Source organism: Emys orbicularis, chromosome 20 (assembly GCF_028017835.1).
Source record: "Emys orbicularis isolate rEmyOrb1 chromosome 20, rEmyOrb1.hap1, whole genome shotgun sequence".
In the NCBI taxonomy this organism is placed as follows: Eukaryota; Metazoa; Chordata; order Testudines; family Emydidae; genus Emys; species Emys orbicularis.
The window spans coordinates 4,399,386-4,426,192 of record NC_088702.1 but is presented as its reverse complement, the minus strand read 5'-3'; the positions used below and the strand labels follow the sequence as shown (position 1 = coordinate 4,426,192).

General features: G+C 49.9%; 1 protein-coding gene across 1 annotated transcript in view; it reads left to right on the top strand.

Annotated features, from left to right (window-relative positions):
- The window catches only part of MEF2D (myocyte enhancer factor 2D), a 167,217-nt gene that overhangs the window by 106,815 nt on the left and 33,595 nt on the right, over positions 1-26,807 (top strand). Inside the window, exon 4 of the mRNA XM_065419815.1 lies at positions 8,175-8,378. Coding sequence (XP_065275887.1) covers positions 8,175-8,378 — 204 coding nt within the window. The remainder of the gene's footprint in view (positions 1-8,174; positions 8,379-26,807) is intronic.

Genomic DNA, 26,807 nt, shown 5'->3' with positions numbered 1-26,807 from the left:
CTCTCACTTTCACAAAACTTTCCATGATATAGTTTCCTGGCGCTTTTACAAAAATCATTTTCAAAATGATCGGAAAATTGTGTACCGAAAACCTGAAAAACATGGCGGTTTTGGTAAAAGAACAATTTGAGTAAAAAGGTAAGTATTGTGGGAAAAGTTCATGAAAAAACTGAATTCGTCTTGAAGCCTATGAAATGGAAACAAGTTTGAAATTTTTCGCCAAATCATTTTCCTGTTTTTTCCGACCACCTCTATCTCTGACTTTTTCTATCCCATAAAGGCTCAGTGTTTACTGTTATTTGAAGGCTGGAGAAATGGGATCAGATAAACTAAGAGGTAATGAAGTTTTATTTGGAATACAAATAACCTCTAAAATAGTCCCCCAGAGCTGGTCACATTATTCATTGCAAGTGTAACCCATGATAACAAGATTTGGCTCTTTGTCCCCCTCTAGTGATTAGTCCATGTATAAGAACATAAGAATGGCCCTACTGGGTCAGACCAAAGGTCCATCTAGCCCAGTATCCTGTCTTCTGACAGTGGCCAGTGCCAGGTGCCCCAGAGGGCACAGAACAGGGAATCATCAAGTGATCCATCCCCTGTCGCCCATTCCCAGCTTCTGGCAAAGAGAACCCTGCGGCCTGCGCCACTTCCTGCGGCTCCCATTGGCCGGGAGTGGCGAACCGCAGCCACTGGGAGCTGCAGGTGGCTGTGCCAGCGGACGATCAATGTAAACAAACTCTCGCGGCTCACCAGCGGATTACCCTGACGGTCCGCGTGCCCACCACTGCACTAGAAACTTGTGCTTTTAGATCCACGTTTCTGGGTTCAATCCCGGAAGGCAGCCCGAGAGGCCATGTTGTAACACAAATAAGTTTTCAGATTAATTTCACCCAATCACCTGTAGCAGAATCACTCACGGACAGATCCAGTTTCTGTGAACCTATTTCTTGTGCATAGGTGTCTACCAAACAACTTACTAATGGCGCAGGTATGTCTGCCCAAGCTGGGCATTCCACCTCCAGCTCCAGGTCTAGAGATACCTTTAGGCCCCTTTATGCTTCTCTGGTAGCATGAAGGGGCTTGAAATTGGGCGCCAAATGAAATTTCCCAGTCCTTTAAGGTCTCTTTGTGCTGCCCGAGCCCTGTCAAGGGGCCTCGGTGTGGATGAGAGGGGTTCGCTCTGTGGACTTGAGAACAAAACGCCGTTGGGGCAGCTTTGGGGATTCGTGGCCATTTTCACGGATAGCCTGGCTGTCACGCGACTGCTCGTGGAGCCGACTCCCCACCTGGAGTCGTGAGAAGACGTACCAGCTGCTGTGGGAGTTACTCGCCCAGCTCTTCAAGAAACCTTTTCTTTGCAGAGGGGAGGATCAGATTTATTTCAATCTCTCGCTCTCAGTTCATGTGTATAGTTCTATCTGTCTAATCTATCTATCTATCTATCCCCATGCACACCCCTCTGTCTATCTAGCCATCCCCATGCACACCCCTCTGTCTATCTAGCCATCCCCATGCATACCCCATTATCTAATCCAGTGGTTTTCAACCTGTGGTCCGCAGATCCCTGGGGGGTCCGCAGACTATGTTCAAGATTTCCAAAGGGGTCTGCACCTCCATTCAAAAATGTTTAGGGATCTGCAAATGAAAAAAGGTTGAATATCACTGATCTATCTATCTATCTAGTGCCCACCTGTCCGGTTTCTGAGCCCTGGATTCAGTTGTTCAGATGCTAAGCTGTTCTGCCACTAGACAGAATGAGGTGCCTTTCAATGGGAGACGCTGCCCCTTATAAATGTGAACACACAGGGCATTTTAATTTCTCTCTCCTTGCAAGAGCCAGAGTGGTCAGAGGCTCCCCACTTAAGCTCCCGGGAGCACAAGTTTTGAGCTGCCAAGATATCCTTATCATGCAGCAAAGCTAAGCTTGCCCCCCCCCCCAATCTGTCAGCGGGCAGCAGAGAGAGAGATGCAGTCTGCCGATGACACTCGCGCTGATCCTGAAGTAATTTGATTTGCCGTTGAGCAGGCCGGAGCTCTCGGAGACCCTGGCAACGTGACCGGGAGGGCTCAGAGGCAGACCGAGTTAGCCCAGAAGACAAAGTCTCTGAGGGGTTCAGCAGCCTCACGTGGCGGAGAACAGCTGCGTGGTGTGCCATCCCTGCACTTTAAAAGGGCTGAGACGATTAGAGCCGAATCTCGTTACTACTTAATCACCTCAGAGAAGGGAGGGAGGAGGCCGGGGGAGCTGGCGGCCACCGAAGCGAAGTCCCACGTGGGAAGCTGTGATATGCAATCTAAACGCCAGGGCCCGATTCTCGTGGACGCTGAGGCCCTGTCGCCCTGTCTACATTTGGAACGCTACCGCCGCAGTGCCTCGGAGTAGACGCTAGCTCCGCCGATAGGAGGGGTCTCCCTGTCGCCATCGATAATCCACCTGCCCAAGAGGCAGTAGAATTCTTCCATTGCCCCAGCGCTGTCTACATGGGGACTTAGGTCGGCTTCACTATGCTGCTCAGGGGTGTGGATTGTGCTAATTTTGTAGCGCAGACCAGGGCTAAGGCCCCGGTAACACTGCCAAAGTCCGGGAATCAGAGTGAGATTTAATATGGAGATATACCTATCTCATAGAGCTGGAAGGGACCTTGAAAGGTCGTTGAGTCCAGTCTGCTGCCTTCACAGCAGGACCAAGTACCTTTCCTGACAGACTTTGCCCCAGATCCCTAAATGGCTCCCTCAAGGATTGAACTCACAACCCTGGGTTTAGCAGGCCAATGCTCAAACCACTGAGATATCCCTCCTGGGGATAGGCTGGGCCATAGTGAGAAACAGGTCCTGCCCCCACGACTCCACAGTCTAAGGCTCCAGTTCTAGGAAGGGTTGAAGCAGGGGCCTATCTTTAAGTGGCGAAGCCCATCTGAACCAGGGATGCTTTCCTCAACTGGGACCTAAATGGGCCACCCCACTCCCTGGCCTCCAGCCTGAGCCACAGCGTCAGAGGGCTGCTTTCAGAGCACTGGCATGAGCCCCGCTAGCCCGCATCTGTGGAGCTCCTGCAGGCTCCAAAACGCAGTGTCGCTGTAGCCTCGGCGGGCGGCAGGCTACTGCGGGGTAGATTTTCGCCCCAGCTTGCGGTGAGCTAAGTGTCCATGTAGACGAGCCCTGAGATTGGGAATTCATCAGGGCCAGGACTGTCCCTCTCGATGTGCATGTGCAGCACCCAGCTCCAGGAGCTGCCGAAATCCATGTTCGAGCTGGACAAGAAAAGAGATTGATTAGCTCACTGGTGTGGTCTCCTCTGCTTCCCCAACTTCATGCAGTGTCACTGAGTTCAGGGCCCTATTCCGCTAGGCACTGCACGTGCACACAGCGAGAGACAGTCCCTCCCTCCAAACAACACCTTACAGCTTAGGGTAGAGCCAATAATTTATATGACTAACCTCCTCTGACAATTTTGTCGAGATTTATTTGCTGTTCTAAATGTTGGGCCGGGTCATTTCAGCAACGCGGTTCTTGTTCCGTCAGCTGTTTGCAAGCATTCAAAGTCTGTGTGGCGCTGCTTAGTTTTTGATTGGCTGAACTGGTTGCTTGGTTCCTCTTTGCCCTCCCTAATTGGATGAGGGTGGTTCTTAGGGCATGATCCTCATTTACCCTTAAGGCCCATTTACACCAATGTCTGGCAGTGCAAAAGGATTTCCACCCATTTTGAAAACCTCTTTATACCGCCACAGCCATGTAAAGAGACCTTAGGATAAATGAGACTTGGGCCTATTTCAATCTGAATGGTAAAGGCCCGATCCTGCAACTCCTTGCTCTCTCTCTTGAGTATTCCTTACTCCGGTGGGTGAGTCATTGGACTACCAGTGGGAGAAAGGGTTTAACAGGGATCGGGGCCCAGTTTGTTAAAATGATCGTCAGACACGCCACCGTTTTTATGGCCTTGTAACAGGGGAGGCCTGCCAACCGTAGTCCCAAAGGAGGCACACACCTGAGCAGGGGTTTGGCTGATTCCCCTATACGGAGCAGCAGGAAGCTGCAAAGAGTGGCTCCGGCAGTGAAATCTGGGATTTGGGAGTGAGCTTACGTGCATGTGAGACTGATCTGTTGGGAGCCTAGCTGTGAGGCCTGGCAGAGAGAGAGATTGATGTCAGGATGTTGGGGGCCCGCCTGGAGGCAGTTTGCTCTCTCTGACAGGTCTGGTTCTCAGTTGCCCAGCAGCCATTTGCACCAGTGCAAAGTGGGTGCAAAATAAACACAACAGCACGGCGGTGATTTACACCCCAGCTTTGCATTGGGGCAAATGGCTGCACGACCTGCAGGGCAATGGAGAATCAAGCCCTTTAATCTTCCCCGACACAGGCTTTTCAATCCAATAAGAAGCCAATCCTCTGAGCGCTCTTCAGTTTCCATTTGCTGTGCTCTCTGCTGAAGTGCACAGTGCGATAAGACGCAGCCTGCCCCGGATCAGGTGGCCTTATCAGCAGATAAGGGCAGGCAGCGCTCCCATTTGTCAGGAGCAAACGGAATAGAGGATCCGTCCAGCAAAGGACGCCTCTTCAGTCGACATTGCTAATGACAGCTAATTTAGAGGCGGGGCGGGTGGGGAGGACAGGGGAAGCGGTCGCAAGTGCAGTGACCCTCCAGGTCTGACAGGCGATGTGGAAAAACGCTCGGACAAGGTCATTAGGACAGTGGGGATGCAGCGGTGTACCTGATGTGTTGGGACACCGCAGGAGACAACCCTGGTGTGTTTAAAGTATCCAAATGCTCAGTGTGTCTCTGAGAAAAGAGCAGGGCCTGAAGGAAGAAAGGGACAGGTGTGCATACTGGCCCTCCCGTGCTCCGAGGAAAGAAGGGGCAAGCTATTATTATTTATTGATTTGTAATATCCTACCTCTGCAACTGAGGCCTGGTCTACACTACCCGCCGGAATCGGCGGGTAGAAATCGACCTCTCGGGGATCGATTTATCGCGTCCCGTCAGGACGCGACAATCGATCCCCGAATCGACGCTCTTACTCCACCAGCGAAGGTGGGAGTAAGAGCCGTCGACGGGAAGCCGCGGAGGTCGATTTTGCCGCCGTCCTCACAGCGGGGTAAGTCGGCTGCGATACGCCGAATTCAGCTACACTATTCGCGTAGCTGAATTTGCGTATCTTAAATCGACCCCCCCCTGTAGTGTAGATGTAGCCTGAGATTGGGGAACTGTGACGCTAGGTGCTGTACAAACATATAGTAAGGGTGTGTGTACATGGGGAGTTATTCTGGAGTAGCTATTCCTGCTTAACTTTGCCTGCTTAACTCCCTGCGTGGAGACTCGAGTCAGGAATCAGAGTTCCTTATTCCAAATTAGTTTAATCCACTTCCCAAGTGAATTAGTTTATCCATTTTGGAAGCGGATTAAGGGCACGTCTTCACTACCCGCCGAATCGGTGAGTAGCAATCGATCTATTGGGGATCGACTTATCGTGTCTAGTGAAGACGCGATAAAATCGATCCCCGATGGCTCTTCCGTCGACTCCGGAAATCCACCGCGGCAAGAGGCGGAAGCGGAGTCGACGGCGGCGCGGCAGCGGTCGACTCGCCGCCGTCCTCACAGCCAGGTAAGTCGACCTAAAATACGCAACTTCAGCTACGCTATTCACGTAGCTGAAGTTGTGTCTCTTAGGTCGACCCCCCGCTGTAGTGTAGACCTAGCCTAAGCTATTTTGGAATAAGGGACCTCTTATTCCAGAATAAGAGCATTCACACAGGATGTTAATCGGGAATAACTATTCTGCTTTAAACTCGCACCCTACCTTAATCTGAATTAATTTCTCAACGTAGACAAGAAGAGACAGTCCTTGCCCTAGAGCTTCCACCCTGAGTTGGCAAGGCAGGCAAATGGCCCAGTGGGTAGGGGAGTAGAGGTGGAAGACCTGGGTTCCATCCTGGCTCTGCCATTAACAGGCTGGGTGACCGGGAGGGCAAATCGTAGGAACTGTCAGACTGGATCGGACCTGAGGTCCACCTTCTCGAGGATCCTGGCTCTGACAGCGACCAGCTTCATCGCTGCTAATGCATCCACACTATGCTATGCCAACCTTCTGACTCGGGCTTGAGCTGCATCCACACTGCAAAATGATAGGGATTGGACCCGAGTCCCAGGAGGATTTGGGCTCTGACCCACACCTCAGGCACGGTCCTAAGACGCAGGTCCTAAGTGCTTGCTGACCTGAGTCAGACTGCTCTGTGTGTGTGGATGGAAGTGGAGCTTGGGCTCAAACCTGAGTCAGAGCCCAGGCTTTGTGTGTAGTGTAGACACACCCTATTAGTTAGACTCTGTCTAAAGCATAAGGTTTCCCTGCTGTGTGCTTCACTTGCCCCCTTCTTCCTTTTTTCCCTCTGGACCATAAGATCTTTGGGCACTCTGGCCATGTATGTACAGCACAATGGGGAGATTTGGGACTTGTGTTCCTAAACCCCTTAGGCGTAATAGAACGAGTGTGTTAGTTTAATACAAATAAAGGATGAAGACAGGGAGCCTTATCCTCCTTTTACTAATGGGGAATTAAGGCACAGCAAGATGAAGTAGCTATTCCAGGGAGTCTGTGACAGAGGCAGGAATGGAACCCACGTACCTGATACCCAAACCGACACCTGAACCCCATGGCCGGCCTGTCTCTCTATCTCTCTACCCATTGAGGTCAATGCACTGACCCCTTCTCTTCGCTGCAGCATGGGGGCCTACAGAGTGGTGCACTGGGGCACTCCTGACAGCCTTGCACCTTAGCATGTGAATTGGTGGCTATGGTGGATTTAATAAGGGCCGGAGCAGCGAGTGGTTAACGAAGCAAAGGGGAAGGCACCAGCATTGGCTGTGGCCTTGGAGGAGCTGGGATGCCGTGTGAGAGAACCCGCTATCTATGTGCCAGAAGCACAGAAGACCGGCAGTGACCACTGCTGATTTGGAGTCAAGGGAAGGCAGAGTACGATGGCAGGGAGTTATGTGCAGTGCGCTCTAGCTGGTACCTCTGTGTCATGCAGTAGTGACAGGTGCCACTTTGGGGCCAAAGGGAGAGGGCTTGATTCACCGTGGACTCACACCTGTCGTGCAAAGTGAGTGTGCAAGGCTGCCGGATCAGAATGGGCAGCATTTCCCGCTCGCTTTTGCACTGGTATACAGTGACAGCGCGAGGTTCAAGGCAATGGAGAATCAGGCCCAGAATTTGCGACGCCTTTGAGACAGGATCACAGAAACCTACGGGCCTGATTCTATTCACCCGGTGCCTTGTGCAGTGGTTTACACCTGTGCGAATTGGGGGTAAAACTCTACCATTTGGGTTTGGGAGTTGGCAAGGCGCAGGGCAGCGGAGAATCAGGTCTGCAGTTCTTATTGCCATTGGAGCCTGAGTCTCGAGGCCCATTTATCTAATCTGGCCTTAGGCCCCTTTACGCTGCCAGAGTGGGGTAAAGGGGCCTTGGCAGAACTGAGAATCAGCCCCCTTGGCTTTAGTTCTGCAGCTTCCAGTGAAGCGTGCGCTTTGAGCTACCGCAGCCCGTGCCAAAGAGATCTCTCCTGCTCAAAAATCAGGCTTAAAAGCCAGACAGATGGTGGCTCTGCTGGGGATTTTGCTAAAATGTATTTTCCCTTGATTCTGCCATATGTAACTTCCAATGGCGATCATCATCCTTGCACTTTGGTAGCATCCGCCTTGGGAAGCGCTCGGCGGATATGAATCGGTTAGGCTCCGCAAGGGCCCAGAGGAGGAGGGGGAGGCTCAGTATTATCCTCCCCATTGTCCAGTTGGGGAAACTGAGGCATAAAGAGGGAAAGTCTTCTGCTCCCACCACTCTGGCTGCATAGCCCTTTAAATTTCCCATAACACCTCACTCGGCAGCCTGCCCATAGCGTGTGTTTTCCCTTGTGTTCCCTTCTCTGTCCATACTAGCAGCGTGGCTGGCCCAGTCAGGAGATCCATAACCCACATAACCCACATGGATCCAAAGTCCTTCCCCCCTCCCCGCCCTCAGATCCAGATTGGATGCCTTTCTGGACGAGACGCGTTAGTCAAACACAAGTCACTGGGCTCAGTCCGGGGGAAACTGGATGGAGCTCGGCGGCCTTTGTGAGGCAGCCGGTTGCGCTGCAAGATCTATCTATGAGTCTACGAATCTCCTGCCTTCTCCCTGCAGGTGACCTTCACCAAGCGGAAGTTCGGTTTGATGAAGAAAGCCTACGAGCTGAGCGTCCTGTGCGACTGTGAGATCGCCCTGATCATCTTCAACCACTCAAACAAGCTGTTCCAGTATGCCAGCACGGACATGGACAAGGTGCTGCTTAAGTACACCGAGTACAACGAGCCACACGAGAGCCGGACCAACGCAGACATCATCGAGGTGAGACCTGGCCTTCCCTTCTCCCCACCCTCAATGAGGCTAGAGTCGGAGGCCCTGTTTGTAACTCCAGGGTCGCCAACCCTGGAGTCGCTACAGGTTCGCCAGAATGGCGAGGCTCGCCATGTTTGGTGTCTCCCTGGAGGCATGTGATGGTGGGGGAATCTTAGCTTTTCTTTAAAAAAAAGAAGGAAGTGTCTAGCCCTGGAGATTGCAGAGAAAAGCTAGGAAATGTGGCCACTCAAGATTCAGAAATGAGGAGGCGAGTGAAAGGACCCCAACTTTATTTCTTTCTTTAAAATCTCCTGATTTTAAAGCCAATCTCATGATTTCTTAGCCCCGACTCATGATTTTGGAATGCTCGGGGCTGGCGCGTCTGTAACTCCAGTGTTGCCAGCTCTTGCGGTTGAATCGTAGTCTTGCACTGTGTGGTGTTGCTCTTAAAGCACCAGCTGCTGGAGTCATGGGATGATATGAAAATGTAAGCTTTCTTTAAAAAAAAAAAAAAAAAAAGTAAGTTTCTAGCCCTGCCTGTGGAGAAAAGCTGGAAAATATGGCGTGAGTGAACTCTAAAGGCTCAAAACCAGATTTCAAATAAAAAGAAGCCCAAATTTATTATCTTTTACAAATCTCATGATTTTTGAAGCCAGACTCATGATTTCTTGGGCCTGACTCATGGGTCGTGAATGATGAGGAGGGGCAGTCTGACACTCCAGCTAATTATGTGCCAATTAATTCGAGTTAACCAACCCCATTGGAAAATACTAATGTAGACACTCTGAAAATGCTTGTATTTACCGCTCCCCCCCCATGTGTTCAGGGGGTATTTCTTTACTTTCTTCCTCCAGAGCATGAGGGGTGGCCACGGCTGGGGATGGGACATTGGAGGGGGAGGAATTCTCTCTCTCCGGTGCTTGGCTGGCTGGTTCTTGCTCCCATGCTCAGGGTCTAACTGATTGCCATCTGTGGGGTCAGGAGGGAATTTTCCCCCAGATTGGCAGGGCTGTTGGGTTTTTTTTCACCTCCTCTGTAGTGTGTGGGTGCAGGATTATCTGAGTCTGTCTCAATCAGGGCCCTCGGGCTCTGGTGCACCTCGGTCCCTCCCGTTCTCTGCCTGTGGCTCATTCGAGGCTAGTCTCCTGTCCTGTGGGCTGTGATATTTTGGTTGTTGGGTTTGGTGTGTGGGTGTGGGGCGATGTTTCATGGCCTGTCTGCACAGCTGCTCAGACTCGATGATCTGGTTCTTGGTTCTGGATGCAAGGAGGCCGGGGAGCAGGGTATCTTGACCTTGAGCTAAAGCTCTAAATTGCAAATAGGATCGAGGGGATGATAGAAACCAGGATCCCTACCCACACACAATCCCTGCTCCTCTGTGTAATCGCCATGATATCAATGGGCGTATTTACATGAGGAGGAAAGCTTGCTGGAGCCGATTTCATGAAATGAGTGTGGATTTGCCGCACTCAGGGAGTCTTTCATAAAATTAGGTGTTGTACATTGAGTGATAGGTGCCTGGGGGAGATGGCTGGATTGGCGTAGGGGATCAGTAGCAGAGCCTTTCACCTCCAGGCCAGCTGCTAACATCCAATCCAGGACAAACACTCGGACACGTCTGGTTGCTGCTTGGTGGGTCTCAGTCCAGTTTCCAGTGGGCAAGTGGCCATTGAGCCACATCAACCATTGCATTAATTAGCTGCCTTCAACACAGGGGCCAAGGAGTGCATGGGCGATAGAGACCGAGCTCCCGTCTCTGCCCTCATGAGGATCCGGCTGAATTAGGAATGAGGCACAGTAGTTGGGCTAGAATTTTGGAAGAACTCAGGGACAAATTTCCAGGGGGTCAGCATCAGCTCCCAGTTTAGGCACCCAAAAAAGTGGCAGGGTTTGCACAAGGGGGCAGCACTTTGGATAACTGTTGGGTGCTGGGCTCTTCTGGAAGTTTGGCCATCGGTGTCACCACGGGAGCTGCGGTGTGCAGAAGTCTTTTGCAAATCTGACTTTTTTCTTCCGGTGCCTAGACGGATCCGAGCAGAGCTGGTTGCTTGGTTTTTTTTGATTCAGTAAAAGCTTTTCAGTGAAAAATAAAGCAACCAATTCTGCTCCTCGCATTTTTTTCCATGAAAAACTCATCGAAAAACGGGGGTTTTAATCCAAAACAAAACTTTCTACCCAAAAACGATAGTTGTTGACAAAAATATTTGGATTTTCGTCAAAAAAATAAACAGATTTTTTTTAAAGGCCGCATTTTTGTGCATTCTTTTTTAGTGAAACTATTTTGGTTTTCATTGAAAACGGGGGAAAGTACCGTCACAACCCTAACATTTCAGGGCAGAACATTTTCAACAAAAAAAGACTTTGTTATTTTTGGTCTAAAATTTTCACCGGGGGGGGGGGGGGGGTCGGGGTCGTTTCCCAGCCAGCTCTAAAGCTGGATTCTTCTAAAAAGCTGAACCCGGTTGTGGGTGTTGAAACAAACCAGGCGTGAGTATGCGTGTGTTCGAGCACTAGCATGTGTCCACATTAGAGTGACCGTATTGGCAGCTGATGCGTTGTGCTCACTCGAGTTTTAATAGACGCCGTTCCTGAGTCATTTTTCACTGCAGAGTTAGCTCAAGTGATCTACACTCGAGTGACTCCTCTTGTGTGAGCCGAGCTCGGGTGAGAACTGCCACATGGTGAAATAACCCTCAAGTTGCTGTGTCCACACTGGCACTGGTGCTAGGACTTCTGGGGACACATCCCGGGGTCCTTAGCGCCGCAGGAAGCTGAGCTGCTCTATGAATTTTTTCCCAATGAATTGTGGGAGAACCTTTCCGGACGCACAGGGGGAATTGTGGGAAAGCATTGGAGGACTAGCTGCACTTGAATGCTGCTGCCTTGTGTCCACACTACAGAGTGGTCGTGTTAACAGCTGATGAGTTGCGCTCACTCAGGTTTTGGCCTATACATCCCTCTCAGGCCAGACAGCTTGAGTGAATAGCATCACTGCACGTGAGTGATAGGGTTTTGTGTGTGGACGGGGTTAGGGGCAACCCTGGGGTTATAACTCGAGTTAACTTCGCAGTGAAGATGACTGGGTTTGTGCAGAACTTGCACTGTCGCAGACACCACTGAGAACCGTTCTGCATTGGAGCATCTCCACCTCTCAGCGGTCAATCCAGCTCCCTTCCCACCAGCAGCGAATTCGCAAGCACGAAAGGACCAGCGAGACGTGCGCCATGTTCCCGAGAGCGGAGAGAGCTCTGATTAGAGCCGCGCGCTTGTCACTTTCGATGAAGAAGCTGCATGTGGGCAACTCCCTCTACGTCCGAGCAAATTTAGACAAATGAATGGGTTGGCTGGGTAATTATTGCCATTACAGGCGGACGTAAATTAACACACAGAGAGCACACAGAGCCTCTAGTCATTCAATTTATCTGCTGGAGATGGCATGGATGCAAAGGATCAGCACAACCACTGCACAGGCAGAATGATGGCGCGTGGACCTCACGCAGCAGCAAGGTTTAACCTCTTCAAAGCGCTGCTGGAGAAATAATTTCCCCCCTGCTGTTCTGGCCATGTCACGTCTGCTTTTAAATCCTTGTGGTGCGATCTGGCAGCCTCCCTCATCTCTCTGAGGCTTTGATTTCATGGGGGCGGTGGGGGTAACTGGAACCCTCCCAAATCTTGCTTCTTTTCTTTTCTTTTCTCTTCTTTCAAATATATGCCTCATTGCTTTTTTTTTTTTTGGAGAGCAAGCTTTGAACTAAGCTTCCACCTCTTTGATCAGCTGATAAAATCCTGGAGCCTGATTCTCATTTAGGCTATGGCCTGGTCTACACTACCCGCCTGAATCGGCGGGTAGAAATCGATCTCTTGGGGATCGACTTATCGTGTCTCGTCAGGACGCGACAATTGATCCCCGAATCGACGCGCTTACTCCACCAGCGGAGGTGGGAGTAAGCGCCGTCGACTGGGAGCTGCGGCAGTCGATTTTGCCGCCGTCCTCACAACAGGGTAAGTCGGATCTGATACGTCGAATTCAGCTACGCTATTCGCGTAGCTGAATTTGCGTATCTTAAATCGACCCCCCCCTGTAGTGTAGATGTAGCCTATGTCTACATTAGGAGCACTTTACCGGTATTGCAATACCAGTCTACTCGAGCGGCAAAGCGCTCCTAGAGTGGACGCAGCTGTACTGGCAAAGCCGTGCTCTGTACCCGCATAGTAAAACCACTCCCCTACGAGCGAAGCAAGCTAAACGGTGTTGTCGTTATAACTTTATCTTGTGCCAGCACAGCTCTGTCGGTCAGAGATTCCACCCCCCTGACTGATACCGCTATGCCAGCAGAAGTCTGTAATGTAGACTTGGCCTCTCTCACAGTTTTTGTACTGGTATAACTATGGCAGTTAGGGGTGTGATCTTTTACCTATATACAGTACAATGCTTAGTGTGGGTGCAGTTATATGGGTAAAATGTTGTCTTATCCCAGTGTAGCTTATTCTCCTTCTGTACAGGCGTAGCTATACCAGTGTAAGAGCCTTAGGCTAGGTCTACACTACCTGCCTGAATCGGCGGGTAGAAATCGACCTCTCGGGGATCGATTTATCGCGTCTCGTCGGGACGCGACAATCGATCCCCGAATCGACGCTCTTACTCCACCAGCGGAGGTGGGAGTAAGCGCCGTCGACGGGAAGCCGCAGAGGTCGATTTTGCCGCCGTCCCTACAGCGGGGTAAGTTGGCTACGATACGTCGAAGCTGTAGTGCTTTGAATTCACTAGGGCGACAAGGGATGACGCTGTTTCTTACTGGACCTGTTTGCATGAAGGCCCCTTAACACAAGGGTGACCAGATGTCCCGATTTCATAGGGACAGTCCCGATATTTGGGACTTTTTCTTATATAGGTGCCTATTATCCTCCACCCCCGTCCCGATTTTTCACACTTTCTCTCTGGTCACCCTACTTTACGCCGCTTTGGCAGGATAAAGAAGTGTTGGCGTGAGAGTGGGTGTAATTTACGCCCACTTCCGTACAGGCGTGAATGAGTGGAAATGAGAACCGTGTCCCTTGGGTAGTTGTATCTACACCACTGCAAAGTCAGTGAAAAATTCTGCCCTCCTGATCTAATGGGGTTTCACCCCCGCTTCGCACTGGTGTAGATGACCATACAAGGTGCCGAGCGAGCCCACAACGGCTCTGATACTGCTTTCATTGACACTGGGGTAAATCCTCTGTGACTCAAGTCGGTGGAATTACCCTGGTGCCAGTGAGCTCAGAATCAACCCCCTGCCTGGGCGGAATAACTGCCCCCACCCAAGAGATGCAGCCGTTTGCTCCCACATGAGTGGAGCTGTGTGAAGTCCCTTCTTTGCTAGTCTATAATAACATCCTCACCAGCCTTCTCCATGGTGCTAGTTCCGCTTAGCTCGCACCATTCGACAGATTTGTCTTGGCCTAAAAATATCATAAACATTTTGGGCAGCGTTCTCCTCTCCTTATGGTCCAAGATCCAAACACTTGAAATCCAGCAAGTTTCGTCAGTCAGCCCCTGGCACTCGGGGAAATGCTTTGTTTGTATCAAATAAATAGATGGATCCGCATCCAAAATTGAAATAAGAAAAAATGCATCGGGAGAGGAAAAATACGAGTTGATGTGCAAGAAAACGGAATGTTCTGGGCTCTGCAATCTGCCAGTGGGGCCACATAGCACTGGATTCTCCCCTGCCCAACCACCCAGCAGAGGAAGACCCCATATGGATGGGCTTTTAAACCTCCTTTATAACCCTTCCTGCCCCAGACTGCTTCCCCAGCACAATTTAGAGCAGCCTCGAGGCTGCTCTAAGTTTTTCCCAGCTTCCCCCAGCCCGAAAAGGCTGTTCAGGCAGCGAGGGATAGCCAGCACACAGAGGCACTTCAGACATGCTCCCTTTCCCTTAGCCACAATCCATGCACCGAGTGACAGGAAGTTGCTTCTTTAGGAGCTGGAGCCGACTCCCACTGAAGCCAGCGATCTAAGCTGATTTGCTCCAGCTGAGGATCTGGCTCAGGGGACCCTTCCTAGGCAATAACACCAGGGTCCTTGTCGTGGTTTGGAAGCTGCTTTGGGCCGCCTGGTGTAATTCACTGTCTGCCTCCCTCCACCCTGAACAGCATCGTATGACTGAGCGGCAGCTTCCAGCGTGCACAGAACGCGGAGTCTCCTTTGGAGCCCCGAGGACAGAGAGTTTTTAATTTGCTGCCTGAGCTGATTGTTTTTTTTGCTTCGCCGGCGAGACAAGCCCTGATATAAATCTCTGTTAAGGTGTTTCCTCTCGAGAAGGGATTAGACGGCTCATCCCCACGTAGGAGCAGCAAGTGGCTTGTTTTTTTAATTTCAGGCATTGGCTCACAGCACCGCTGGAGATCTTTTGCTTTCAGATGTTGCGAGCCAGAGGCTAAGCTGGGGTAACCTGATTGCAAGGGAGTTCCACCAGTTTGCACCAGCTGAGGGATCGGGACCCCTGATTTAAGGATGTGTCGCTGGACTCGCTACACTGCTTCCCTCCCTCCCCCGCAAATTCAAGCCAATGGGGCTTCCTCACCTCCCGTTCAGAAGAGACAACATGGTTCAGTGGTTAGTGTGTTGGACAGGGAGACCTGGGTTCTATTCACAACCATGCCACTGGCCTGCTAGGTGACCTTGGGCAAGTCACTTTGCCCTCTCTCTCTCTGTACCCCCTCCCATCCTTTGTCTTGTCCATTTAGCTTGTCAGATCTTCGGGGCAGGGATTTTCTCTGGCTGCATGCAGTGCCCAGCACAGTGGGGCCCTGATTTCGGTTGGTGCCTCTGAGAGATATTTACGCCGCTTCTGGATACAATATCTCGTAGTATCATTGACACTGCTGCTACCCCAGCAGAGAGGTCTCCTTGGCATTAAATGTGACCTTGTCCTCAGATGCAAAGCTCCATCCCGAATGGAATTGCTTTCCTGCCTCTCCCTTCTAGCCCATGTGTCTCTAGCCCCGGATGGAGCATCGGCTCTGATCTGCATTAACGAACCCTTGGGTAAGCACTTTTAGCGGGCAGTCCCCGTGATGGAGAATCTGGTCTGCAGACAGATTGGGATGTGCAGGGTGGGAACCAGGAGGAGGTGATGGCATTGGTCTCTGAGGAGGGAGGACAGCTGTTTATTCTGTGCAAGGAGACAAGCTGCTGGCTGGGGAAGCAGGGAGGTTGGTGTTAGCTGGAGAGGTGTCAATTTAGCCTTGTATCAGCTGCAGGAAGGGTGCTGTGAATCAGCCAAGTGTGAATGTGTGTGTGTGAGTGTGTGTGTGTGTGTTTGTTTGAAGAACAGGATGTGTGTGTTAATGTAACTATGTATGTTTGAGTACGAATGCGAGCGAGTGTGTATATGGGTATACACCAATATGCGTGTGTGAACGAACATGTGTGTAGTGGGTATATACATGGGTGAGCGTGGCCATGTGAGTGCATGTGATCATGTGTTGTGTGTGTGTGAATGTGAGCTTGAGCGTAGGTGTGTGATTTCATGTGTGCGCATACGTGTGGGCCAGAGAGATCTAAAAGCGGCTCTAACTTACCTGGGGGGCTAGGCAGGGCCCTAAAGGATGGGGAGCACAAAGATGGCTTAAAACTGGCCTCTCTTTATCCCAGACATGAGTGCAGGAACAGAGGCCCAGATACTGAAATCAGTGGGAGTGAGACCTTTGAGGGTCTGGGGTAGAGTAACTGTGAATCCGACCCCCACTTTCCCCCGCCATTTGGTATGTTGTAGACACAAGACATTGCCTTGACTTGTCGTATGGTTTGCAGTGACAAGCCCCGTCCTCTTTTTTTCTGCATGTACATGCCAGCAGCCAGATGGCTCTGGAACTAGATCGCCAGTATCCTGGTTGCACGGACCGGAAAGGATGGCAAGCGTCTCTGTGCTCTCCAGGGGTAATTCGCAGAGAGCGAAGCACCTTTTCTTTTCTCTGATGATGGGAGGGAGACCCAAGAAGCAATGTCCCGGTCTCCTTGCTGAGTGCAGGGCAAACAGAAGGCTCATAAAGAATAAACGCCCCTTGCTAGACCCTGGGGGTTGCCAGCTTTGCTATCCTAACCCTTGAGCTATCTTCACAAAAGCACTTAAAGAAACAGGGCGTTGTCTGTCAGAGCTGCACCCTCTTTAAAGTGGGGATAATGGTGCTGACCTCCCATGTGAAATGCTTGGAGATCTATTGATGAAAAGTGCTAGATTAGAGCTTGGGATTATTATTATAGGAGAAATTTGCAGAGAGCCTAAAATAGGTGCTGCCCCATTTAATGGGCGCTGACTCAGATGGTAACAATCACGCATGGAGTGTCAGCAACGAGAACTGTGTCACAGATCATCAAATAATGGAAGAAAGGAGAAGTGTCCTATTATGAAGTTGTCCACCAGCATTTCTCAAAATGAGAGAGGGGGGTGGCAGATGTAAAAAGGAAGCTGTGCAGGCTGCTATCAGCACATGGCAGGGTTTTGGTGGGGCGGATCAGTTTCATTTTCCTGACTGGGGCAAGGAGAGGAGGCTGACGCTTAGTTTTCAAAGGTTTCCAAACACTGATAAGGCGCTGTCAGCTAATGATGTTGTCGCGAGTCTTGCACGTGGTTCCCTTGAAGCCCCAGCTCCCGGAATCCTGTGATGATTGAGAATCTCAGTTTTCATTTTTTTAAAAACAAGTTCCTAGCCCTTCTGGTTGTGGAGAAATGCTTGAAAACGGGGCACCCGAAGGCACAGAAATTAGATGGAAAATAAACGCAAAGAAACAAACGTATTACGTTGAAACCAATCTCAAGAGTTTGGGGAGCCAGTATCATGATATTTGAATGCTTGAAGTTAGTAATACTGCACGGGTCTAGTGGATAATCAGAGAGAGAGAGGGAGAGAGTGAGGCATGAGTCACACAGTTTGGAGAGGGCTAGATCTGGCCCAGTTTAAGAGGGCTGCTTGAACTCCAGCAGCCATTTAGGGCCAGTCTCCTGGATGAAATGCCCTGCAGAGAAATGTTGCAAGCATTAGTGAAATGGCAGCGTCTGTCAGCAGAGGATTTTAGCTGCATGCCCCCGTGGCTCTTTCTGGCGCTGGCAAAGTTCTGGCTGTTCCAAGCTTTTAAGTCTGAGTAAAATCTCTCCTAGTGCAAAGGGGGGTTTCCTTAATCGGGCGAGGGACAGATGAGTCTCCGAGACAGGCACGCTGGCAGCCACGTGATGGTTAAAGTTGAGATCACGCCGGCTTTGCTCCTTGCTGTCGCTTCTCATTTCCCCCAGCCTGCCTGACGTGCCGGTTTCTGGTAAGCGACTTGGACGGGAGCAGGGCTGACAGGGGACTGGACGCTCAGAATCCATTTAAAGTCACGCAGCGTTCTTCCCTTCCCTTCCCGCCTTCAGCAGCCCTATCTGGGGCCTGGTTTGTTTCCCTTCCGGGCACGCTTGTGCTGTCATTTTCACACACCCAAAGCGCTGCCAATGGCGGCTCTTTACGCCGGTTTTAAATGACAATGCACGTTGCAGGGGATGGCAAAACTGGCATTCGAGGGTGAAGATGGTAAGTTCTAATCAAGATCCAACTTTTCCAGCATTTGGGGTTGTTTCAATTACAGCCTTTAAAGGAAGTTGACCCCATCCTGAGTGAGCATCCTTTGCTCTCAGATGCCCTGAATTTCCCACTGGCTCTTGAATTAGAGTGCTGTCGCTTTAAACGCAAAGCAGGCTGGGAATCTCTTCCTGGGTATAAAATAAGAGAGCTGCCATCTGCCAAAGGGAAGGGCATCTGTGGCAGGCCACACCGAAGGGACAAACCGACGAACATAGCAGTGACGGCTCTTCAGCCAGGCTGGGCAGGGATGGTGTCCCTAGCCTCTGTTTGCCAGAAGCTGGGAATGGGCGACAGGGGATGGATCACTTGGTGATCACCTGTTCTGTTCATTCCCTCTGGGGCACCTGGCACTGGCCACTGTCGGAAGAGAGGACACTGGGCTAGATGACACTTTGGTCTGACCCTGTATGGCTGCCGTTCTCATGTTCTTATCAATGGAACTAAGGCTGGTTGAAAACTGAGAATTCTTTTCCACTAACAATGTTGAATGAACGGAATGGTTTTTTCTCCTGTTTGAAAACGTTCCAATTTTTCGATGGAATTAAAAAGTGAAATTTTTTTGTCTTAAATCCGTTTGTGACCCACCTTTGCTCTTCTGACTGCTCTGGCTGTCGACCGAATGGGACCTGGATTTGGCCTTTTGTCCTTTGAATGCAGTTCGGAGCTCTGAGATCCAGAGGCCGAAGCCTCACTCCGAGCATGTGGCCCACCGTTGGGGCTGTCTCTGCTCCAGCCGGTGGCACTTTCCATCCATCAGAGCAGCGTGTCATCCGAGCCTGGAAAGAACCAGCCTTGCTCTTGAACAAACAGTGGTCTCCCCCTTCCTCCTCCTCCTCCTCCGAACAAGCTGCCCAAAGGCCAGAAAGGGCCGTGATGGAGATTAGCAAGTGCTGAAGAATCTGCAGCCTACGTGACACATGGCGTTGTTGTTTGCCACAGAAGTGCAATGTGCTTCCCCACTGCAGATGGATTCCCTGCCCCAGAATGATCAGTCTGAGACGAGAGCCAGCAGAGGAGGGCTGGGAGAGCAGTGTAATCATTTAGGAGGCCAATGTGTGTGTAAACCAGCAGAGCGAAATGGGAGGTGGTGTGATCTAATGGATACAACGCTGGACTGGGCTGGGAGTCAGGAGACTTGGGGTCTAGTCCCAGCTCTGCCTCTGACCTGCTGTGTGACCTTGGTCAAATGCCTTACTGTCCGTGCCTCAGTTTCCCCTCCCATCCTGCAAGCACTGCAGGGCTCTCATGCTGTGTTAACACAGAGCTCAGGGCAACGGGGGTCCGAATCTTGGTTGTGGGTGCTACTGGAATCCAAAAAAATAATACCAAGAGCTGCTTTAAAAATGGGCAGGAGGGGTTTTTGGGTTTTTTTTTTTTTTTTCCAGAAGTAGAGCTGAATTTCCCCCAACTCCATTTTCTGTCTTGACATTTCGATGAAAAAATCTCCTTGAAACGTCACAGTTCAAAACATTTGGACCAGCCCTACTAAGTAGCCGTGGTTAGCGGCAGGCTGGCTGCTGGTAAACGCAGTGCTGGCCAGCGATGGGGAGTGGGAACTAGCTTCGTGGGGAACCTCGGGCTAGATCCTAAACTGGTGCAGCTCCCTTGACTGCAGGTACTTTATAATGACTGGAGTATGGTACTTCCTGTAAAATCACCTGTTCTCAATACCAGCCAACACCCCGTCCCCAGAGACAGCCCACTTGTGAGGGTGGAACGTTCCCCAGTTGGCCAAAGGTATTTGCTGTTTTTACAGTGAATCCGAGCCGTGCTAAGCTCTGTACCTGCTACGTGTGGCATGTCCATCAAATTAAGCAGGCAGCTATTCGAACAGGAAGGGCCTGTTTTTCCTCCTCTGGTGGAACCTTGTGAAAAACCAAGACCTGCTGAAGAGCTAAAGACGCTTTTAACGAAAAATGGCATTTCGTCAAAACCCCCAATTTGCCTCTGAATCACCGTTTTGACGGACATTTTCAGCCAGCCCTGGTTGGTAGGTCATACCTGGCCCAGCCCAAGACAAACCCCGCTTTTAATTATCTTCCAGGAACCCTAGATCTGTCATTTCAACCCTAGCCTAAATTTACAGTGCCGTATCGTGTTAGGTATGCCAGTCACTCAGGCCCTGATCCAAAGCGCTTTGAAGTCAGTGTGGGAGGATATCCATTGACTTCAGTGGGCTTTGGATGGGACCCTATGTCCCTTTTGCTGGAGAGGCTTGTAAGCACTCCCACAGAACGTCTTTGAGGGCAGACTTAAAGGAGATTTCGTCTGAACATTGTTCTCCCTTTGCACTCCCATCTGCGGCTTTGTTCTATATCCAGACGGCAAAATATATGCCGGTTGGGGCAGAGCTGGGGTAGTTGAAAGGATTCAACCCAAGTATTCATCATGGAAAATGCCAGCCAGGGTTGAATTCACCTCTTTGAAAGTTACCTAGAGCCTTCTTTGATCTTCCGTTTCACCCACTCACGTGGGAGGCAATTAATTTAACCTCATCGCCGAAGGAAACCACCTGCCCACCCCTTCCCCCCAAGCGTTTTCTTGCTAGAGATTTCAGTGCAATGGGACAGGGAGATATAAGCTGTGAGAGAACTATAGTCGCTGCTGATCATGAAAACCCCACTCGGCTCAGCCACCGGCCTGAACGAGTCAATTCATGTCTCCGTTCCTCAGTTTCCCCATCTGTAAAATAGGGATAATGCTACTGCTCTCCTTTGTAAAGCACTCTGAGATCTACTGATGACCAGCCCTAGATAAGAGATAGGGATTATTGTTATTTGAAATGCTTTGTGAAAAATTTTGCTTTGGAGCGGGTTTCCCTCCCTCTTTTTTACCCCCAACTCCCATTTTTGTTGTTTGTTTTTTCCATTTCACTACCGAAAAGGGAGAGGAGCGAGGAGAAAGGTTAGAATGAAAAACCAGAGAAAACAACTACATTTGTCATTGCTGGGAAAATGGAAAATTTCGGGAAAAATTCTGATTTCCAAACAAGGATGAGTTTTTTCCACCAAAAACCAAACCAAACCAAAAGCAATTTAGATTTTTTTTTAACCAGTTCTAAAGAAAAATACAGTGAAAGTCTTTTACTTTGTTAAAACTCGATCGCTTGGTTCTTTTACAAGGTATGTGTGAGTGTGTGGGGGGGGGGGGGGGGGGGACCGGAGGTCTTGGCCAATCCTTGGGCGTGGTTGTGAACCCGTCCGAGCCATCTCTCTCCGTCAGGCCACCCACACAGCTGTGCTGGGCGTAGCTGGGGTTCTACCGGTACCCGGCTCCTTCCAAAGAACTGCCACGTCCCATCTGCTTTGGGAAGTCACCTCCATTTGTGATTGGGTCGCCAAGCGAACCAGCGTGCCAAGCGCAGCTGCTGAGAAGTGCGATTGTTGTTGTTGGAGCTGGGTTTATTTTTAGCCTTTCCTGTGCTGGTGGCCTTACCAGCTGGCTTGCTTCTCTCTCCAGGCAGGAAACCACTGGGCTCCTTCATTGTGACCTTTAAACCTGCCCTTTTGCATCACTTCCCAGACACACACACCCTGGCAAGACCCTCCACCCCGACCCAGACAAAGGCCTTCAGATAAACCCCCGAGAAACCAAGGGTTTCGCTCTTGCCCTGGCTCAGACCTGAATGCTGATATCTGGGGCCTGATCCTCAGGGGGTGTAAACCGGCCATCAGTGCTTTGGTGACTTGGAATCCCTGAATGTTCCTGTGTGTCCTCACTTGCTGGGTGCTCCGTAAACCAAAGCACTGCGAGCGAGGGGCATAAACGCTGAGCTTCATTGATCCCATCTGGGCTGCGTGGGCATCCGCCCTGGCTAAACGCCCAAAGTCCGGGCTCAGTCTGTACTGAGCTGGATGTGAAACCTGGGATGGATTCTGCTGGGGAGGGCATTCTTTGATGGCTGCCAATCCCGCAACAACCTCCCACGTGGGAAGACCGCTGTAGCTTTGAGGGCCCTAGTAGAGTGTGCATGACTGCAGGGAACGGCCCTCCCAGATTTTATTGCAGGACTGGGGCTTAAGAACATAAGAATGGCCATATGGATGGCTCTGTACACACACATCGTGAGGGGTTGTCTGCACGCAGATTTGCATCAGTTTACTAGTTTGTCTACATGCAGAAATGAACCGGAATAGCTATTGCAGAATAGCCCTTTTGCAATAAGTATTCCGGAATACACTCTTATTCTGGAATAAGGGTGTCCGTATGTGGAGTTATTCTGGATCAGTTTATGCATTTTAAATTCACACCCATTCTTAATCTGAAATAATTTTCAAGTGTAGACAAGCTCTTAAACTGATTTAGTTAAACTGGTGTAAACCCTTTGTGGAGGCTCTTATTTTGCTTCAAGAGCAGTTTGTTTCATCTGATCTTTTTTGACTTAACTTTAACCCTAAACTAAACCCAAATAAACCCGGTGTAATCTGGAAGAAGAGCAGTCTTTTGTACCAATTTAACACCATGCCTCAAGCTAAACCAGTGGAAATCTGTATGTAGACAAGCCCTTAGAGACTGTCCCTGCCCCAAAGATCTTACACTGTAAATAGACAAGACAGACACAAGGTGGGACAGGAAAGAGAAAAGGAGAGTGATGTTGCGGAGCGAGGTTTAGAACTCGGGTCTAGACATCTAGACTCCCTGTTGCATGTACCTTGTAAGTTTACCTGTTCCAGGTGTATCGGCCCCTGTATATACAGGTGTGCTGCAGTATCGATGCAGTAGATGCACTGAATTGTTAGAGGCCAGATTGCATTTGAAGCTGCTAAATTGGGTAAGCAGATGCCTTGAATGGGCTTTCTTTGTGGAGCAGCATTTCCAGCCACCTCTGTCTCAGAGAATCAGGAGTGTTGCGTTGGAGACCGCATTGCTTCATTTTGCAACCAGTAAAACGGAATGAAGTTGTTCAGCTTTCATTGGTGTGAGTGACTCAAGCAGGCATGGCTCTTCCCTCTGAATCAGTCCCGAGCCCCTGCCCTGCGCTATGCTGCAGGGAGCGGTAGGCGGTGCTTTCCTCTCTGAGTCAGTGCTGACGCAAATGTCCCAGCGTGGGGCTGGGGAGGGGAGGGCTGGTGCTACAGGAAGCAGGGTGAGCATCTCAGTAGGAGGCGCTGTTCTCTTGGGAGCGGCGTCCAGCACGCGCACGTGCGATTGGAGATATTGTCTTGTAGATACGGTGTTGTTCTAACAACATAAGACTGGCCATGCTGGGTCAGACCAATGGTCCATCTAGCCCAGTGTCACGTCTTACAACAGTGCCCAGTGCCAGATGCTTCAGAGGGAACGGAACAAGGGAAATTATCCATCCCCTGTCATCCAGTCCCAGCATCTGGCAGTCAGAGGTGTAGGGACGCCCAGAGTACGGGGTTGCGTCCCGTGACCATCTTGCTAATAGTCATTGTTGGGCCTATCCTCCATGAACTGATCTAATTATTTTTTGAACCCAGTTATATTTTTGGCCTTCACCACCATTGAACTCAACAGAGTTAAGTTGAGATTCTGAACGGAGTTACACGGATGTTAACAGCTGTGAAATTAGGATCCCAGTCACTGTTCGGGTCCTATCCCAGCAGTACTGGCTATTTGGATTTGGGAGCTTTGGGTTTTGGTATGCCCAGCAATGCCGAGTAGGGTTGCCAACCATCCAGGATTGTCCTGGAGTCTCCAGGAATTAGAGATGAATCTTTAATTAAAGATAATGTCATGTGATGAAACCTCCAGGAATTCGGCCAACCAAATGTTGGCAACCCTAATGCCGAGGCATTGGGATCTGAAGCTTATGACAGGCCCTGTTTCACGAGCAATCACTGATGCAGCAGGCAGTTAGAGTTGTAGGAAAGAGATCTTTATTGAATGTGCAGAGAGGCCCAGCCTGGCTATCAGGTTGCACTCCAGAGCCGCTAGACGTCACATCAAACTAGCTCCCTCCTGAAACCTGACTCACTTTCTTCAGTTCCGCTCTCACGCCTCAGACTCCAGGCCCTGTCTCTGTTTTTAATATTGTTGTTGGGCCCAGACCGAGGAGCCTTCTCCTGTCTTGCAAAGATGTCGCTCGGGCAACACAAGATCATACGAGCGCTGCAAAATGTGTTACATTTTGCAAATGACAGTGTGTGTTGTGTGTTGTATGTGTTTACATTGCGGGAAAGAGGGAAGAAAGTACTTTACAGCCCTTTAATGTTCAAAATAATAGTAACGTAATAATTAATTATTATAAAACTGATGGAAACCAGGCAATAGTCAGCCCTCCATTCATGTGCCATCAACAAGCCGGATACTACAGTGATGAGCATTGTATAAAAGCAGAATGGAACGGGCAACAACTCACAGTGACAAGCCCTGGTGCACAGTTACTGCACTTGTGTAATAATTAACTAGTCGATGCACTCCAGGCTCATGGATCACCCTACAATAACAAACCAGCATGCCCCCTATGATTTGAAGTAAGTTAGCACGGAAACTGAGTTCACTTTCATTCAGCCAAAGGATTATTAGAGATGATTGAAATTTTTATGCACAAAAAAAGGTGTGTGTGTGTGTGTGTGTCTTTGTGCGTGTGTGCGCACGCACTTTTTGGCAATGTATCTTGCCACGAGAAATGTATTACTGAAAATTTCTGGGGTTTTTTGCCAAATTTTCCATTGCATTTTATAATCGAAATTGTTAGCAGAATGGTTTGCTTACTTGAAAACCCAAACAGTTTTGAAAATGATTTCAATTAAAACATTGGGAACAAATACTGCTTTTTAAAAAAAAATTGGCAAAAGAGCGGAAGGGAAATGGGTGCATTTCAAACACTATAAAACAGAAGCAGCTTCAAAATATGTCATAAAATCGGTTTCCCCATTATTTTGACCAGCTGTATACAATATTTAATAATATGATGTAACATTTCCTTTAATGATAAAACCTAGCTCGTATAGAACACCTTTTCATCAGTAGATCTCAAAGCACATTAGCAATTTCTTGCAGTAGCACCTCTGAGCTCCAGAAATGGACCAGAACCCCAATGTGTTAGGTGCTGTACAAACACAGAACAAAAAGCCAGTCCCTGCCCCAAGGACCTTAGAATCTTAAGTGAGAGAGACATCCACTGTTGCTGCGTCAATTCCATTATAAACCCATATTTCCCAGTGCTCAGTGTAGGTAAGGCACCTCTTTGAGATAAAATTTGGCCTAGAAGCAGATATGTTTATCTGTGTTTGGGAAGACGAGAGGAGAATTGTCAAGGGATTTTTTTTCTCTTTCAAGTTTGGCATGAAAAGAGATCAAGACTTCCAGGAAATTATATGTTGCTTTGACTTTTTAAAAAAACCCAAAAAACTGGCAAGTGCTGGTTCCATAATAATGCCTAATTGCTTCTGGTATTTTGAAAATAAAATGATTACATGTGCGTGTGTAATGCAATCTGTAAATTGGCTACTGAACACGAGACAGGAACTTTTTGTCCAAACTCTCTGAAGGATTCTCACTGTACGCCATGCACAGCCTACACGTGGAATGCCTGTGTTTCCAATTAATGGGACTTCCTTAAGAGTACAAAGATGGTCTTGCATTAAGGAGCTGCAATCAAACTCCAGATTTAGTTCCTGGCTCTGCTACAAACTCCTTGGCCTGCATTCTCTCCCCTGCTAAGGGCTTGTCCACACTAGATAGTTTTAGGTCACGTTTATACTAGGAGTGTTTTACCGACATACTGCACCAGCAAAGCGATCCTCGTGTGGAAGCAGCTTATCTCTGCAAAGTTACATTCTACTGGTATAGCTTGTTAACTCCCCCCCCCCCCCCCCCCAAATGAAACAAGCTCTACTAGTAAAAGCACCTCTTTGTCAGTATAACCGAGGGTATCTCTCCACCACAGAGGCACACCTCTGGCACTGCAGCTGTAGCGTCGTAGTGTGGATGCTTCCTACATCAACGGAAGGGGTTTTCCCGTCAACGCAGTCACTCCACCTCTCCGAGAGGCAGTAGCTAGGTCGAGGGAAGAATTTTTCCATGTCTACACAGGGGGTTAGGTCCACCTAACTATATTGCACAGGGATCACGCCTCTTCACACCCCTGACAGCCATCACTGTGCTGGCAGACGTCTGTAGTGTAAACAAAACCGTACTGCTTTAACTATACCGGTGTCGTTAAAGTGATACAATCCTCCTAGTGTGGCTGCCATTATATTGGCACAAAGGTGTTTATACTGGTATAGCTATATGCCTACACTATAGAGATTATACCGGCCAAGCTACGTCACCATAGGTATGGCTTTGTCTACACCAGTGGTTCTCAATCTAGGGCCGCCATTTGTTCAGGGAAAGCCCCTGGCGGGCCAGGCCGGTTTGTTTACATGCTGCGTCTGCAGCTTCGGCCGATCGCGGCTCCCACTGGCCACGGTTCGCCGCTCCAGGCCAATGGGGGCGGCGGGAAGGGTGCCCAGCACGTTCCTTGGCCCGCGCCGCTTCCTGCAGCCCTCATTGGCCTGGAGCGGCGAACCGCGGCCAGTGGGAGCCGCGATCGGCCTAACCTGCAGACGCGGCAGGTAAACAAACCGGCCCAGCCCGCTAGGGGCTTTCCCTGAAGAAGCAGCAGCCTTAGTTTGAGAACCACTGGTCTACACGATAGGGACTATAATGGCATAGCTACAGCTCCATAGTGTAGACACAGCCTACACCGATGGAAAGGGTTGATAGAACCTCTCTTCCTTTGACCTAGCTGCATCTACACTGGGAACTAGATTGGCACAGCTATGGTGGTTGGGTGCCCTGAGCAGTGCAGCTATGTCGACCTAAATTTGAAATGTAGACCAGATCTAAGTCACCTTTACAGCAGTAGAACCGTTCACA